Genomic DNA, 14139 nt, shown 5'->3' with positions numbered 1-14139 from the left:
CAGTATCCCGAAACACAGTGTCTGCAAATTGAGATTCTGATTTTGGCTTTTATCCCAAGTCATGTGACAAGGCTCGTTAAAGGGTTGACATTGACTGTTAGGATTGCTACTTCCTATAGGTGGCACTAGAGTTCTAGTTTTCTTCCTATCTGAAGAGACAATTTGCATAAGGGCATGTTACAAATCTCAGGGAAAGGGCAGCATTGGTTTTAGGCTATGGTTACTTTGTGACTTTGGCCAAAGTTCTCTATGTATCGCATTATAAGTGAGTGTAGTAACACTAGGAGCCTGAGTGCACTACAATTGCAACAAGCAAGTTGAAAACAGAATCTCATGTGGTTGGACTTTTTTGTGAATTGCTTGTACTGTTCTCCCAACAGGTATTGTCGCCAAAGTTGATGTGTAGCCCTAGCCTTATAAATGCTTCCAGCTGGGCTGGGCTGTTGGCGATGTCTTCTATCAGTGATTTAAAAGTAACGCAGAAGACATGGCAGGAGATCTTGTTGGCATCATTAGATTTCTCAGACATGAGACGTGTGCTATGGCAGTAACATATCATTTTAAGAGTATATTTGTATGTATTTTCCACAAGTTCTCTGCAGCAGAATCCGCACACGCAACATTCATATTGCACTTCAGATTTGTCACTGATGTTACCCTTTGTTTTGCAATGAATTGACATACTGCAGATATTAACCTCTCTGCATGTCAGTCTCTGTTCACATTTGCTGACTTCTCATTCACAGAGCTGGTAATTACACTTTAGATTTTCCACTTGTTCGTGTGGGTAATCTGCAGCAAATATGCAACTATACCTGCATGGATATGCAGAATATCTGCAAAGTATCGGCTAAGTACAGTAGATGAAATTACAACAAATCTCATCAGCATGTTGTGGAATTTTTTTTGTGGCAATTGACATTAGGTGCTGATTTTAAAATGTGTAGGATGACAGTTCTTTGTGTGGAATTTAGCATGGATCTCACCCTTTCCAATGGAAATCTGCAAATCTGTTGGTCAAATCTACAACATAATCTAATACAAAAAACACCCGTAACATGCACTGATTATACTGAAGGCATGCATTGAAAAATCCACACTAAATCTGCAACATGTGAACTTACCCTTAAATTTTTATTGCATATTATTAGAGGCCAGGAACAAGATTTACTCTGCCCTGTCTCGGTGACCAGTCCCGTCCTTTGCGCCAACCAGATAAAGGCAGTCTTCACTTCTGTGCCTGGCATCACCAACCCAGTATCATGATCGCCTCTGGTGTTTACTAGGTCACACAATGTCATGATGTCACAAGGCCTAGTAAACACCAGAGATGCACAGGATGCCGATCTGAGGACGACAGCTACAGAAGTACATCCCTGGAGAACTTGACTGAATGCCGGATCAAGACAGACAAAATCTTTTTGCTTAATTCTACATATTATTCTTACAAGGCTTATAGTCATTTCTAAAATGTGACCAAACTACAAAATAGAAAATATAGAATGGGCTTGCTGTAATATATAAATTCATTGCATTTTACTATTTATCCTCCGTTGCAAGTGCAATCAACTATGTAATTATTTATATATTTGTCATAACAACTATAATAGGAAAGAAAGAAAATGTTTTGGAAATTCACGATCCTAGTGCAACATTCATACTATGAAAATGTGGATTTCTGTAAATTTCATCATACTGGGTACTATACACCCAGCACCTTTTTATTTTAATCAAAGAAAGAGATATTTTAAAAAATCACAACTTTGGAGAATGGTAAGAGTTAAGCACAGGTTCATATGTAAAATTTCCATATCTAAGCAGGTATAATACAATGTGCGCACAAGTAGATAGTGTCTTTTGTACTTCTCTATGCCTCTTCTCCTTTTCTATGGCTTTTCTCCTTTGTTAAAATTGTGGCAAGCTCCAGTGAATGCAGAATTATGACTGTTTCCAAAATCTGTCTGGGCACTGAAAGGTTTGGTACTAGGGATCCTTCACAGGGATTTTGTGTGCCAGGGTGAAGACCTTAGCCCGTGGCGTTGCCTGGCTCATGAGAACGTACTGATAGTATTGTAAACAGTTCTGGCGTTCAAGTATAACTATATGATCGATATAAGCAATGAATAATAAACATTAAATACCACCATATCGCACCAATAGTCAATTCACAATGTCAGGTTCATATCTGGAAATCACAAGGGTTACTTCTCAGACTTTTGGCTTTCTGGTAAATTTCGACAAAATCCTTATATCGAGGGGCACATCCCAGCCAGGCATTCCCAAAATGTTCACTGCCAGTGAAAAGAAAATCACCAGCTCCTTTTTTGACTCTGCATTGCAACAAAGTTCGAAGGAATCCAGTCCATGTACCAGAGCGATCATCCAGCTGGAAAACACTGTTTCTTTGTCTATAGACTTTTAAAGCAGCGATGTCCACTTGCGAAATCTGGTTTTCCCGGTCATGGGTAACACTTATTATTGAGCCTCTTACCACTGACGGATTAAAACAAAAATATAATATCAATAAGAACATAAAGTTGTAATAGATTTAATACTAATTAAGATGCTTTTAGATGCTTATTTTTCCATTTCTTATTACAGAATTAGAAGTTTTAGCTTCCGCGTACCCAGGGGCACAGCTCTACTCTACATCAGATACATCTAGGCTTTCCACATGGGGAAAATTCCTTATCTCTTAATTTACACATACTGAGCCTTCGCGTGCAGGGTCCTCTCTCCTCCTGTACCAGTTATGACTTGTATTGTTTAAGATTATTCAACTTGTTTTTATTATGTATACCCCTCCTCACATGTAAAGCGCCATGGAATAAATGGCGCTATAATAATAATAATAACCAAGTTAAACTACCCTTGTGACACTTACATGCCATGCACAACATGCCTAATGTTTGTTTGTAATGCTGCCCTAGAAACACATACATGGACAAAATGGAGAAAAAATTGTAGCATTTTTAAGGTTTTGTACAAATGTTGCATTTTTGTCACGTTTTCTTCTGTACGAATTTGGCATAGAAAATACTCAGCATTTTGCAATGTCAGCAAACAGAATGAAATTTCTAAAATCTCATGTTCACTTTGCTTATTTTTTTCTTGAAGATTTGCAGCAGATTTAAATCTGCAGCATGTTAATTCTTGCAGCGTTTTTTTGCAGCATATTTCAATGATATTAATGAGTGGGGAAAAATACGCAGCAAAAATGTATGTCAAAAATGCAACAAAAATGTGCATATTTTACACATTGTTTATCCTGCCATCGCATTAGGATTTATAGCAGAACTTTCTGCTGCAAAACATGAACGTGGGCACATACCTTAACCCTAATATTCTCTGATGAAATAGTTCTATACTGTCACGTTCTTCTCTCAGGCTTATTTTTTTTAATACAAACAGTACCAGAGAATATTTTCTAACTTCATGTGATTTGTAATCTAACCTTGCACAATTTTCTTTTTCATAATGAAAAACCAAATTGGAGTTCTCACAGTATCTCTTTGTATAATATGAAACACCGTAAAAAAACAACCTATTTCCTGTTTTTGAAGCAGAAGATTTTTCTCAATTTTCTGATATATTATGAAATTGGTTGGATTAAGTGAAACTAAAACTCATTTCTCCCGTTGACTACATCTTCATTTCTTAACAAAGAGGTTACTTTAAACACTGCGGGGCTTCTGGAGGCTAATTTAGTTTCTGGACATTTATGTGATTTGGATAAGTGATGTACTAAGTGTATTAAATCAAGACCAGCAACACCAGCATTTTGTGTTTAAGGATTTCTCATAAGGAAAGTAATACTGTTGTCGGAATTGTTCTGAAAGATGCAAATTGTCTGCATTGTTCCCCTTCCGCAGTTAGCAGTCAGTAAAAATGTATATTATTCCTTCCAAATTGTACATTGGTTCAGCATTTTAGTAAGTTCGTGCATGTGGATAGCAATTGACTGTCTCTTCTAATTTCATGCCTTCGTTGTATGATCAGTGGGGTTCACGTCAGCTCCTTGATTATTTGGCAGGACACAGTACCATACAATGATGTGGGACAATGCCTGATCCTGCAGCTCTTACCCAATCAAGGAAAATGGGCTGAGCTGAGCAGTTCATTCTTTTCCAGATATTTTAGGGTCCTAGAAGTTTTCTCACAGATTAATTGAAAATAATCACAAAATACAATACATTAACTACCTAAACAATGACTTTAGTTTCGGCTGCATGGCTAAATTATAATCACAATGTGACTTTAATAATTAACTGTAAGAAAAAACTAGCAAAGTGATCAGCACTACATTCGTATATACATTGTGGGGAATGCAATGTAAGTAGAATTTGAGAATTATGATGCTTAGAAGGCTAGGACGCTTACCAAAGTCACTTGTGCAAACAGCCATGAGAAGGTCGCCATCATCACAAGGTTGACAAGCATCTAGACAGAAAATGAAATGTAATCACGTCTAACCAAATATCTCAGCACAGTGAATCTGGAGTAGTATATCAATATCTCAATCCTCGGCTAGGGAAGAACAGAAAAAAAAACTTGGGGTGCTTCATAGTGCAGTTCTTATGGTAGTATGCTTTTCTAGAAGATATATACTACTACAAACTTTAAGGCTAACTACTGCTGTTCCCATGCACATGGATTAGCCATCTCATAGGAATATATTTAAAAAAAATAAATAAAGAAGTAAAAACTGGGAAAAAAAGTAGAGAATCGGCCCAGAGTATAGCTCAACACTTTTATTGGATCAACAAAATCAAATGACCAGGTAGCACTTTTCTCCCATCCATTTTTTACTTTTTTTAAAAATAAAATTCTCATCTGTCACTATTAAAACAAGTCACTCAACGGTGACCAAAACAAACCACTGTTCCCCTATAATAAAGATCAGTTTAATAATTTGTCACCTCAACAAAAAAGAGTAATAATAACGAAAAATACACAAAATACAAATGCACCTCTCTTTTACATAAAAGCGATTAGTTTAGGTGAAAGGAAAAATGCATTCTGCAATAACAAACTAGCGCATTCACAGTAATGAGGATACTAAAATAAATGACAAACGCATGCTCAATCTAATCACCTACACACGTTTGCAATTATTTTTTTTTTAGTCTAAGTTCTACTTGATAACATAAAGCTAGAATCTTACCTTCCACTAACGCAAACTTTTGAAATATAGGTCCTGAAGATTGGCTGTTGAGAAGCTCATACTGAAACCCTGCAGTCCTCCTGTTCAGATCCTCATGTGGACTGGCCTGTAAGAACAGAGCTACTCTATGAGAACTGTCCATGCCAAAGCAATGCACCTTCCGTGATCCATCTATCTCACTAATTAGCAGGTGTAGCTCTCGTCTCCTCTCAACATAAAGGTTAGCGCCTTGGAATGGTGAACGAGGCTTTATGCAGACAGTGTTATGCTTGCTGTTGATAATGTTGGGTTCAAAAATGATGCGCAAGGCCCGAGCTGGGTACATCCATTCCAATGAACCCTCTGTACAGCGCAGGTGAACTTGTTCCACAGCTCGTGAGCGAGATTCCCAACTAAGACCACTACAAAATGAATTAAATATATTAAATGATTGAAAATACGTTCATTAATTATAATATAAAGGTGATTAGTTACTTGATTCTGTTTAATTTAATTGATTTCCTTCCAATATTCACAGTCAACAGCATGCAGTCACTTGCAATGAGAATTTCTATCCGAAAGCACCATCAATTGAAGTGATTTTCCAAAATATTATGAGTTGCTTCCACAGATTCTCTAAATATATTGTGTATAGGGTCATTTGTGGTACGTGTGCACTTATTGATCAATATAGTTGGAGTTTTGCTAGGCATGATGAAAAATTCCCTGAAGTATGACCAGCCTAATGGGCCTTTACATGGGGTGATGATCACCCAAAGGTATGTACGACTGCTCATTCCTGATTTCCAATTGCCCAAAGTGAAAGATGCAGCAACTGACAAAATATGTATTGGCCACATAATCTACCCCTTTATGTGAGCTTAAAAATGGTGACTGATCACCTGTAAATCGAGAACCTGCTGCCAACAATTATGTAAGTGTATGGCATAAGGGGGAACATTCATTTGTGCAAACCATCAACTCAATCATTGTTCCATCTACCTGAAAGTAAAAGAGCATCAATCAACTCATATAACATCCATCACTCATTTCTGGTCATTTATTGGCCCCAATGACAGAACCTTTAGGCATACTTATTTTAGCAGTTGCTAGCCCCATAATTGGCTTTACAATTCTACAATTCTAGTTTGTTCATTTTAGAACAATACCAATTCTACACACAGGATCAAATAACTAAGTCATATTCACAATGACACTTAGGTCAGCTTTCCTGAGAGTGATAACGTTCTGCTGCTCAGCAGAATCCTTATCCTGGCCTAAGTAATCTCTTATCACCAGAATACAGTACAAATTGCACAATGTAATGACAGGAAACATCACAATCAATTGTTGCTAGATTTGACATCCTCGGACCAGTTCTAGATCTGTAGTCTATGCACCCGTGTAAGAAGTGTTCATTTCTAAAAGCTATAAATTGCCAAACTACACACAGTAAAATATTATTATAAATTAACACATTTGCTTGTAGGCCTGATTATAAACAATGCAAAATAAAATGTAGAGAAAATAATGAAATAGCTTATGTGCTCATAAATAGATACTATACAGTATATTGAGTGGGCAGAGAAGCATTTCATACATACAGTACTTTCTGTCTTGTCAGACTTCTCATGAGTGGATTAATAAAATGTCAAGTATTTGTATATGAAAAATTGTACATACCTTCCCTTCCAGCTACAGAAGTCCCCAGCCATGCACCACATTCCCCTGCTGGATAATTGGGCTGATAGGAGCAGGGCCAGCAGTCTCCATGACTTCTGCATGTTGTTCCCCCACTGTGTTATCTGCTGAATAGTCAAGACACAACTATGTGGATACATCTGTCTGCTGACAGACCGCCTTGTAAGTACCCTCATTAGAAACCACTCTCCATTCATTGTGCCGAATAAAATTGAAACAGACTATATGGTAGATCTTTTTTATGTTGCTCCTATATTCATTGTCTGTCTACATTACGATACCGTACATTGTAAAATATTTTTTATCATAACATGAGTGCCAACTATTTAGTATAGAACAATTTATTTTATTGCATGAGTTGACTATTTTTACTTATAAAATATCCTGTATGCAAAAGTGATTGCCATACCTTTTACCTTTTACCCTTCAGGACCAGGACACTATTCATCTTCAAGGCCACACAAATTTTTTAGATTTTTCAACTCGCCCTTCAGGCGGTATAGAACTAACTTTTCTTTTAAATCTATGTAGCAATATGTATTTTTTTGCAAGTCATGTTGTATTCTAATTTTTTCAACAAAATTTTCAAAACCATTTTTTAGGGCCCACATCACGTTACAAGTGACTTTGAGGGGGTCTATGCGACAGAAAATACTCAAAAGTGACCACATTCTAAAAACTACACCCCTCAAGGTGCTCAAAACCACATGAAGAAATGTATTAACCCTTCATGTGCTTCACAGGAATTAGTGGAAGGTGGAAAGAAAAAAAAATAACATTTAACTTTTTTTCACAAAAAATTTACTTTAGACCCAAAATTATATATTAGCCCCAGGTTTTACATTTTCACAAAGAGAAATGGGTAAAAATGGCACAAAAAAAGTGTCTCACAATTTCTGCTGAATGTAGAAATACCCCATATGCTTAGCCATACTGCAACAATTGGGAGGGATGGAGTGCTATTTGCCTCCTAGAGCCCAGATTTTTCAAAAATAGTTTGCGGAATCCATATACAGAGCAGCTAAGTGCTAGAAGAGGAGAATTCCCCTTCAAGTGACCCTATTTTGAAAATTACACCCCTTTTGAAATTTATCTACAGGTGTAGTGACGATTTTGACTCCATGTGTGTTTTCCAGAAACAATCCGCAGTGGATGTTACTCAGTAAATTGCAAACTACAAGTAGTGCCCAGTAAGTTGTAGTGACCAGTACGTTGTAGTGACCAGTATGTTATGGCCAGTTGTGCTTCAGGAGACATGTACCCATAAATTAAGCGGGCTCTCATCACTACAGAAATGCCAAACATGTGGATGCTAAATGTGGTTTAGGCACTCTGGGGCTCAGAACAGAAGAGGGCATTTAGATTTGGGAGTGCAGAATTCACTTGATTTCTTTTGGGGTGCGAGGAGCTTTCGTGCTACCAGTAACATGGGAGCCCCATATATTTTGATTGACAGGTGACGGACATGAGTGTAGACTTGCTATTTTTCTGGATTGAGTTGAAGCTTTTTTAGGGACATTTTACATATCGTTTGGGATCACATTCATCCATTGCTCTATGCTGAGCACTAACTTTGTGGTTTCCATCTAAATATCCGAGTGACATGATTCAAGTGAAACCTCAGAGGGGTCCATTTACTATAATGAGGAAGCAGAGATAGTCTGGAATCTGTTTGGCCTGTGTTCAGCAGTTTCCTTCTTTTCAGAAGTGCACAAAACTGTGGCGGACCTCGTTTTTATGCACGCCTAAAAAGACGGACACCGCCAGATCACAGGCCAGACAGCGTCCACACTGCTCTCTTGTGCCTCATTATAGGGAATCTTCCACAAGCCGGCTCCATCTGAAACATGTATTTCAGAGATTTACACAGAAACCTTGGTGTAAGCGTTCAGCGCAGAGGGCAGGATAAATGTGAGTCAAACTTTACTGTGATCTTTGGAAGGCAGAATGAAAAAATAATTTTGTTCTTCGGGTCGGTGCGATTACTGCGATACCAGATTTATATCGGTGTTTTATATTTGGCTGCTGTCAAACACTTAAAAACGCTTTTTATTGCAGAAACTAGTTTTTGCATCCTTAGGCTGTGTGCACACGATGCAGATTTGGTGCAGAATTTTCTACATAAAATCTGCACTAAATCTGCATCTCCTGGCAGAATCCGCAGGTGCGTTTTTTATGCGTTTTTTGTGCGTTTTTGATGTGTTTTTTTATGCGTTTTTTATGCGTTTTTTTACCAATGGATTTCTATTATGGAGGGTGCAGAAATGCTGCAGAACTGCACAAAAGAAGTGACATGCACTTCTTTGAAATCTGCAGCGTTTCTGCGCGGATTTTTCTGCACCATGTGCACAGCTTTTTATTTTCACATTGATTTACATTGTACTGTAAATCACAGTGCAGTTCTGCAACGTTTCTGCTGCAGAAAAATCTGCTGCAGTTCTGCACTAAATCTGCATCGTCTGCACATACCCTTATAGTTTGAGAGCTATAATTTTTTCACATTTTTGCCGACAGAGAAGGCTTGTTTTTTGCAGGACGAGTTGACGTTTTTATTGGTACCATTTTGGTCGCATACTGTTTTTTGATAGCTTCTTATTCTGATTTTTGGGAGGCAAAATGAACAAAGAACAGCAATTCAGGAAATTTTTTATGTCATTCTACGTGCGATAACATTATGTTTTCGTGCTTTTACACAGTAAAAACTATTTTAAAGAAAAAATAATTATTTTTGCATTGCTTCATTCTGAGAGCTATAACTTTTTTCATTTTCCATTGATAGAGCTGTTCGGTGGATTGTTTTTTGCAGGAAAAGATGCCGTTTTCAGCTATACCATTTTTATTTACATTTGTCTTTTTTATCGCGTTTTATTCTACTTTTTCTTTGGCAATATGATGAAAAAGCATCTTTGACCTGTTTTTTTTTTTTTACGGCGTTTACTGAGGTTAACTAGTAGGACAGTTTTATGGGGTAGGTCTTCCTGAATGTAGCGATACTAAAAATGTTAACTTTTTTGTTAATTTTCGTTTTTTTCCTTTTTTAATGTTTTTACTATGTTCCACGATGGGACTTTCACTTTCAGTAGCCTTATCGTTGTTATAATCCACGCATTGCAGTGACTTAACTGTCAGCACTGCACTGACACAATCCCCTTAGGCCATGCTCTGCACATGGTCTGAGGGGCTTGCCGTAGCTTGGTGACCCAGATGTCATCATGATGACACCGGGTGATCATGGCAACTATTGGGTCCCCGTGATGATGTTGCGGGGGCGCAAATTGTAGTACAGAAGGAGCCCCCTGAGCATTATACTCACCTCACTACTCACTTCTCTAGCCCCTCTACACTTCACTAGACTGGTGATGATGATGTGTGAAGGAGCCAGAGAAATGATCTGTAATTTGAGTATAAGTGTTTTTTTTTTTAATTTTTAACATTTTGGTTACTCTTTATGGTCCAGCAAAATGATGTTCAGTGGCCACTGTCTTGCTCAATCCACGTGAAAGCTAATTAAAATCTCTTTTTGGCAAATGTGGATTTTTGTAATATTTGAGTGGAATTCAATTCCACTCAAATATATTTGCTTATCTCTACTTGTAATGCCCTTTCTAAACAATTTACAAGCCACTATTTTACTGTGGAAAATGCTCAAGGAACTTGACAAGTTCTAAAGAGTGGACATCGCTGCAAACCCCTGCAAACTCACCCCCAGGTGACGTTGTGCAATGCACAGAGAAATTGTAAAAAGAACCCTAAGGGCTACAGCTCAGATTCTAAAGTCAAAGACAGTACTATTAGAAAAAGACTGAACAAGTGTGTCTTATTTGGAAGGGTTACATAGCTAAAGTTTGCAAATTTGCATCAGATCAAACTACAAGACTTTTAAAATCACCTTTGGGCAAGTAAGATTAGTAAGAAATTTACAAAAAATTTTTTGCAGAGGCCATATCACATCTGTAGTGACTTTGAGGGGCCTATATAACAGAAAATACCCAAAAGTGACACCATTTTATAAACTGCACTCTTCAAAGTCCTCAAAATCACATTCCATAAGGAATTAAAACAATGTGGAAGGAAAAAATGAAAATTGTCTTTTTCCTTTAAAATTGTTGATTTAGCCCCAAATGTTGCATTTTCACAAAGGTAGCAGGAGAAAATATTTTGTTGTGCAATTTCTCCACCATATGTGGTGGAAAACTACTGTTTGGACATTTTTGTGTTTTTTCTTTGTATTATTGCATTCTGTGCAAGCCGGGGTTTTTGAGCTGGAGATTGTATATAAGGCTCCCCCAGACTGGTGTTCCACTGCTTTTTACTTCGTTACAGCAGGGTTTTTTGCTCATTTTTTCTTTTATAGGTTTTATATGGTTTATGGCCAATGTGAACATGCGTTTATGTGCTGCATCTGTACCAATTTAAGTTAAGCTCAATTTTTGTGTTTTTTCTTTGTATTATTGCATTCTGTGCAAGCTGGGGTGAGGCCTCTCTTTTTCTGAGCTGGAGATTGTATATAAGGCTCCCCCAGACTGGTGTTCCACTGGTTGGGCCCAGTCCTTTTGTCTGCCCTTATTCACACTGAGGTCAACATTGACACATGGTAAGGTTTTAAATATTAGACAGTGTAGGACTGTCCCAATCAGAGTTACCTTGTCGTGGTGGGATAGCTTCTATGCTATTTTTGATCAAAAACAGTATTACTAAAAACTCTGTGTTATTTAGATGCACTTTTTGCTTTTTACTAAGGCCGGTTTCACATTTGCGGTTGTGTCCACAGCGTTTCTTCCGCAAATATCCGCATGCATTGTGTATTCCTATATTTAACATTAGGGACGCATGCGTCTGCGATCGTTTGCTTTTGGCCGTGCTTGACGATGCATGCATCATTTCGTCGTCTGCGGTTTTGCGTGGAAATGCTACATGTAGTAATTTTTAGAGGCATCAATTTGCCGCCTATAAACGTATGCGGACGATTGTGTAAGGGATGCGCTAAAAATGCATTGCTGTCTATGTGAATGCATGCGTTCACAAGCACATGTGTTTGCTTGCGTTTGTGAACGCATGCGTTGCACCAGAGAAAAACATGTCTAGACACTGATAAGCCACCTCCCACATACAAGGGGATAAAGGGAGATAGTGGACATTTGCAGGTCCCTACTCAGCAGACAGCCAAGCAGAGCAGACAGACCACAGCAGACAGCCAAGCAGAGCATACAGACCACAGCACCTTTGAGAAAACAAGCCTCTGAACAATGTGAGTATATCCTAGACAATGCCTTTATTTTCTATTTTCTGTCTCTATATGTCCTAATTTCTGCCATTTCTTTCTTTCTGCATGCATCAGAATGTCTTCTTCTTCTGATGAGGAGCAACGTCCTGGGCCTTTTGAAGTAGAACATGTCAGTGAAGTGAGTACTCGCCTCCTCAGATTGGTAAGTATTCACTGTCACATCTACACATATGACAATTTTTGTTTTTCATTTTTTTAGAGCACTTCCTCTACTGTGGCAAAGACTGGGCAGGAGCAGCGGAGTCACGGTCGGGTGGCAAGGCGGCAGCGTGTACGTATACAAGGCTGACTGTTTACTGTATCCTCACTGTAGTATTCTTTAATCTTTCTTTCTGTACTTTACTCTTTCTTTACAATTCTCTTCTGGACTCCTTTTGTATCTTGACTTTTCTCAATCATGCCATTTCTCAGCCTCTATTTTCTTTCTTTTCCTTATGTAAATGTATCCAACATTAATGTCTTTATTTAATTTTTAGGTTCCAGAACGGGATGAAGACCTCATAGAAAATGACCTCCTCATCTCCCTGGTCCAGGAGCGAGTCCCGTTGTGGGACACCCGGGTTCCACTGCACTCGAACAACATGACAGTCTGTCACCTATGGAATGAGGTGGCCAAAGCGATGTGGGAAGGCGGGGACAACACCCCGACTCGGGTCTGAAATGCATTTGGTAAGTATTGCACTGTATTGGCATTGGTGGACCTTGAATGTTGGGGAGCGGTTGTGGCCGTGGAAAATTAAAATTTTTGCCATACACACGGCGTCCCATATCAGAGTTCTTAAAAGTCTGGGAATCGTTGCCACGGCCAAAAGCTCCAATGTCCATGGCAATGAAGCGACAGTCCGCATCGGCTATTGCCATGAGCACAACAGAAAAATATTTTTTTTAATTGAAGTACTCCGATCCTGTTCTGGCTGGTTTGGTAATGCGGATGTGCTTTCCATCAACCTCTTCCAAACAGTTGGGGAAATCACACACACTCCAGAATTTTTCCACAATTTCAAGCCACATGTCCAAGGTGGGTAGGGATATAAACTCATCCCGGAGTACATTCCACAAAGCCCGGCAGGTGTCCACAACTATTCCGGACATGGTGGATATTCCAAGTCGGTATTGGAAGTGGAGGGATGATAAACTCTCTCTGGGTGCCAGAAAGCTGTAAGAAAAAAAAAACTACAATCTATTCTATTTATGGTGTGGTTATGCTAAAGACAGAAAGGAAAATACCCAAAAAATACATGTCAGAACACCCAAAATTTGGACTGTCATTGGTTTGGATTTGGAAAGTACCTTAATGTAACCAGCACATGTTCCTCTGGTGCAATCGCTCTACAGAGCTGGTTGTCCTGTCTCCATATGGTTCCTTGGACACGAGCAAGCAAATCCTGGAATGAGTCTTGTGACATCCTTGTATATTCATGGAATTTCTCCGGGTTGGCATTAAGCTCGCCATACAGCATGTGATAGGATCCACGGCTCTCACATAGTTCGATAATGGGGTGTCTCCAAAACATCTACGCCGTGTCCTTCTCAGTCTTTCTCGATTTCTGTCTTGCTCCCAAGCAAACGCACAGACAAGAAACAGCTTGATGCTTAAATCCAGGTTGAAATAAAAGCTCTCCATGTGGAGATCCATTATGACACAGCATACAGGAGCAAAATCTGAAGATTTCAGCTGTTCAAGGGTCTATATATAGCGATCCAATAATACACGCCCTCTGTAGTCCCATTGGCACTGTCTGGTTATCTAGATTTTTCTCCTGTAAAATTTTTCATCCTGTGCACCAAAAATGCAAACGCAGGAAAAAACGCATTGAGAAGCGTGAAAATGCAGCTTTTTTTATCGCATGCGTTCCCGCATGCGTCTAAAAAACACCATGTTTGGAAGTGTTACTATGCGTTTTTTCCTGCACTTGCGGATGCGGATTAAACGCTGCGGATTCTAACACAAATGTGAAACTAGCCTTAGTTACAGCAGGGTTTTTTGCTCACATTTTTCTCTTGTAGGTTT

The 14139-nt window shown here is 38.7% G+C and overlaps 1 protein-coding gene across 1 annotated transcript; it reads right to left on the bottom strand.

Moving 5' to 3' along the window:
* Nucleotides 1-1682: 1682 nt before the first annotated feature.
* On the bottom strand, nucleotides 1683-7109 carry LOC138667709 (meteorin-like protein). The gene is made up of 4 exons (XM_069755819.1): nucleotides 6827-7109; nucleotides 5165-5565; nucleotides 4381-4440; nucleotides 1683-2493 (listed from the first exon to the last, which is right to left on the bottom strand). Exons 1-4 carry the CDS (start codon nucleotides 7039-7041, stop codon nucleotides 2180-2182), a joined length of 990 nt encoding a protein of 329 aa, XP_069611920.1. The 5' UTR covers nucleotides 7042-7109; the 3' UTR covers nucleotides 1683-2179.
* Nucleotides 7110-14139: the final 7030 nt, after the last annotated feature.

This window comes from Ranitomeya imitator, chromosome 2, assembly GCF_032444005.1.
Source record: "Ranitomeya imitator isolate aRanImi1 chromosome 2, aRanImi1.pri, whole genome shotgun sequence".
In the NCBI taxonomy this organism is placed as follows: domain Eukaryota; kingdom Metazoa; phylum Chordata; class Amphibia; order Anura; family Dendrobatidae; genus Ranitomeya; species Ranitomeya imitator.
Note: the sequence above shows the minus strand (reverse complement) of the source record. Positions and strands in the feature narration are given on the sequence as shown.

Bases quoted from the DNA above. Each gene is read 5' to 3' on its own strand.
- LOC138667709 (XM_069755819.1), bottom strand. From the start codon at position 7,041: ATGAATGGAGAGTGGTTTCTAATGAGGGTACTTACAAGGCGGTCTGTC. The intron at 5,566-6,826 runs GTATGTACAATT...TTCATTTTGTAG, and splicing joins TTCTGTAGCTGGAAGGGAAG to TGGTCTTAGTTGGGAATCTC. The intron at 2,494-4,380 runs GTAAGCGTCCTA...TTAATCCGTCAG, and splicing joins TGTTTGCACAAGTGACTTTG to TGGTAAGAGGCTCAATAATA.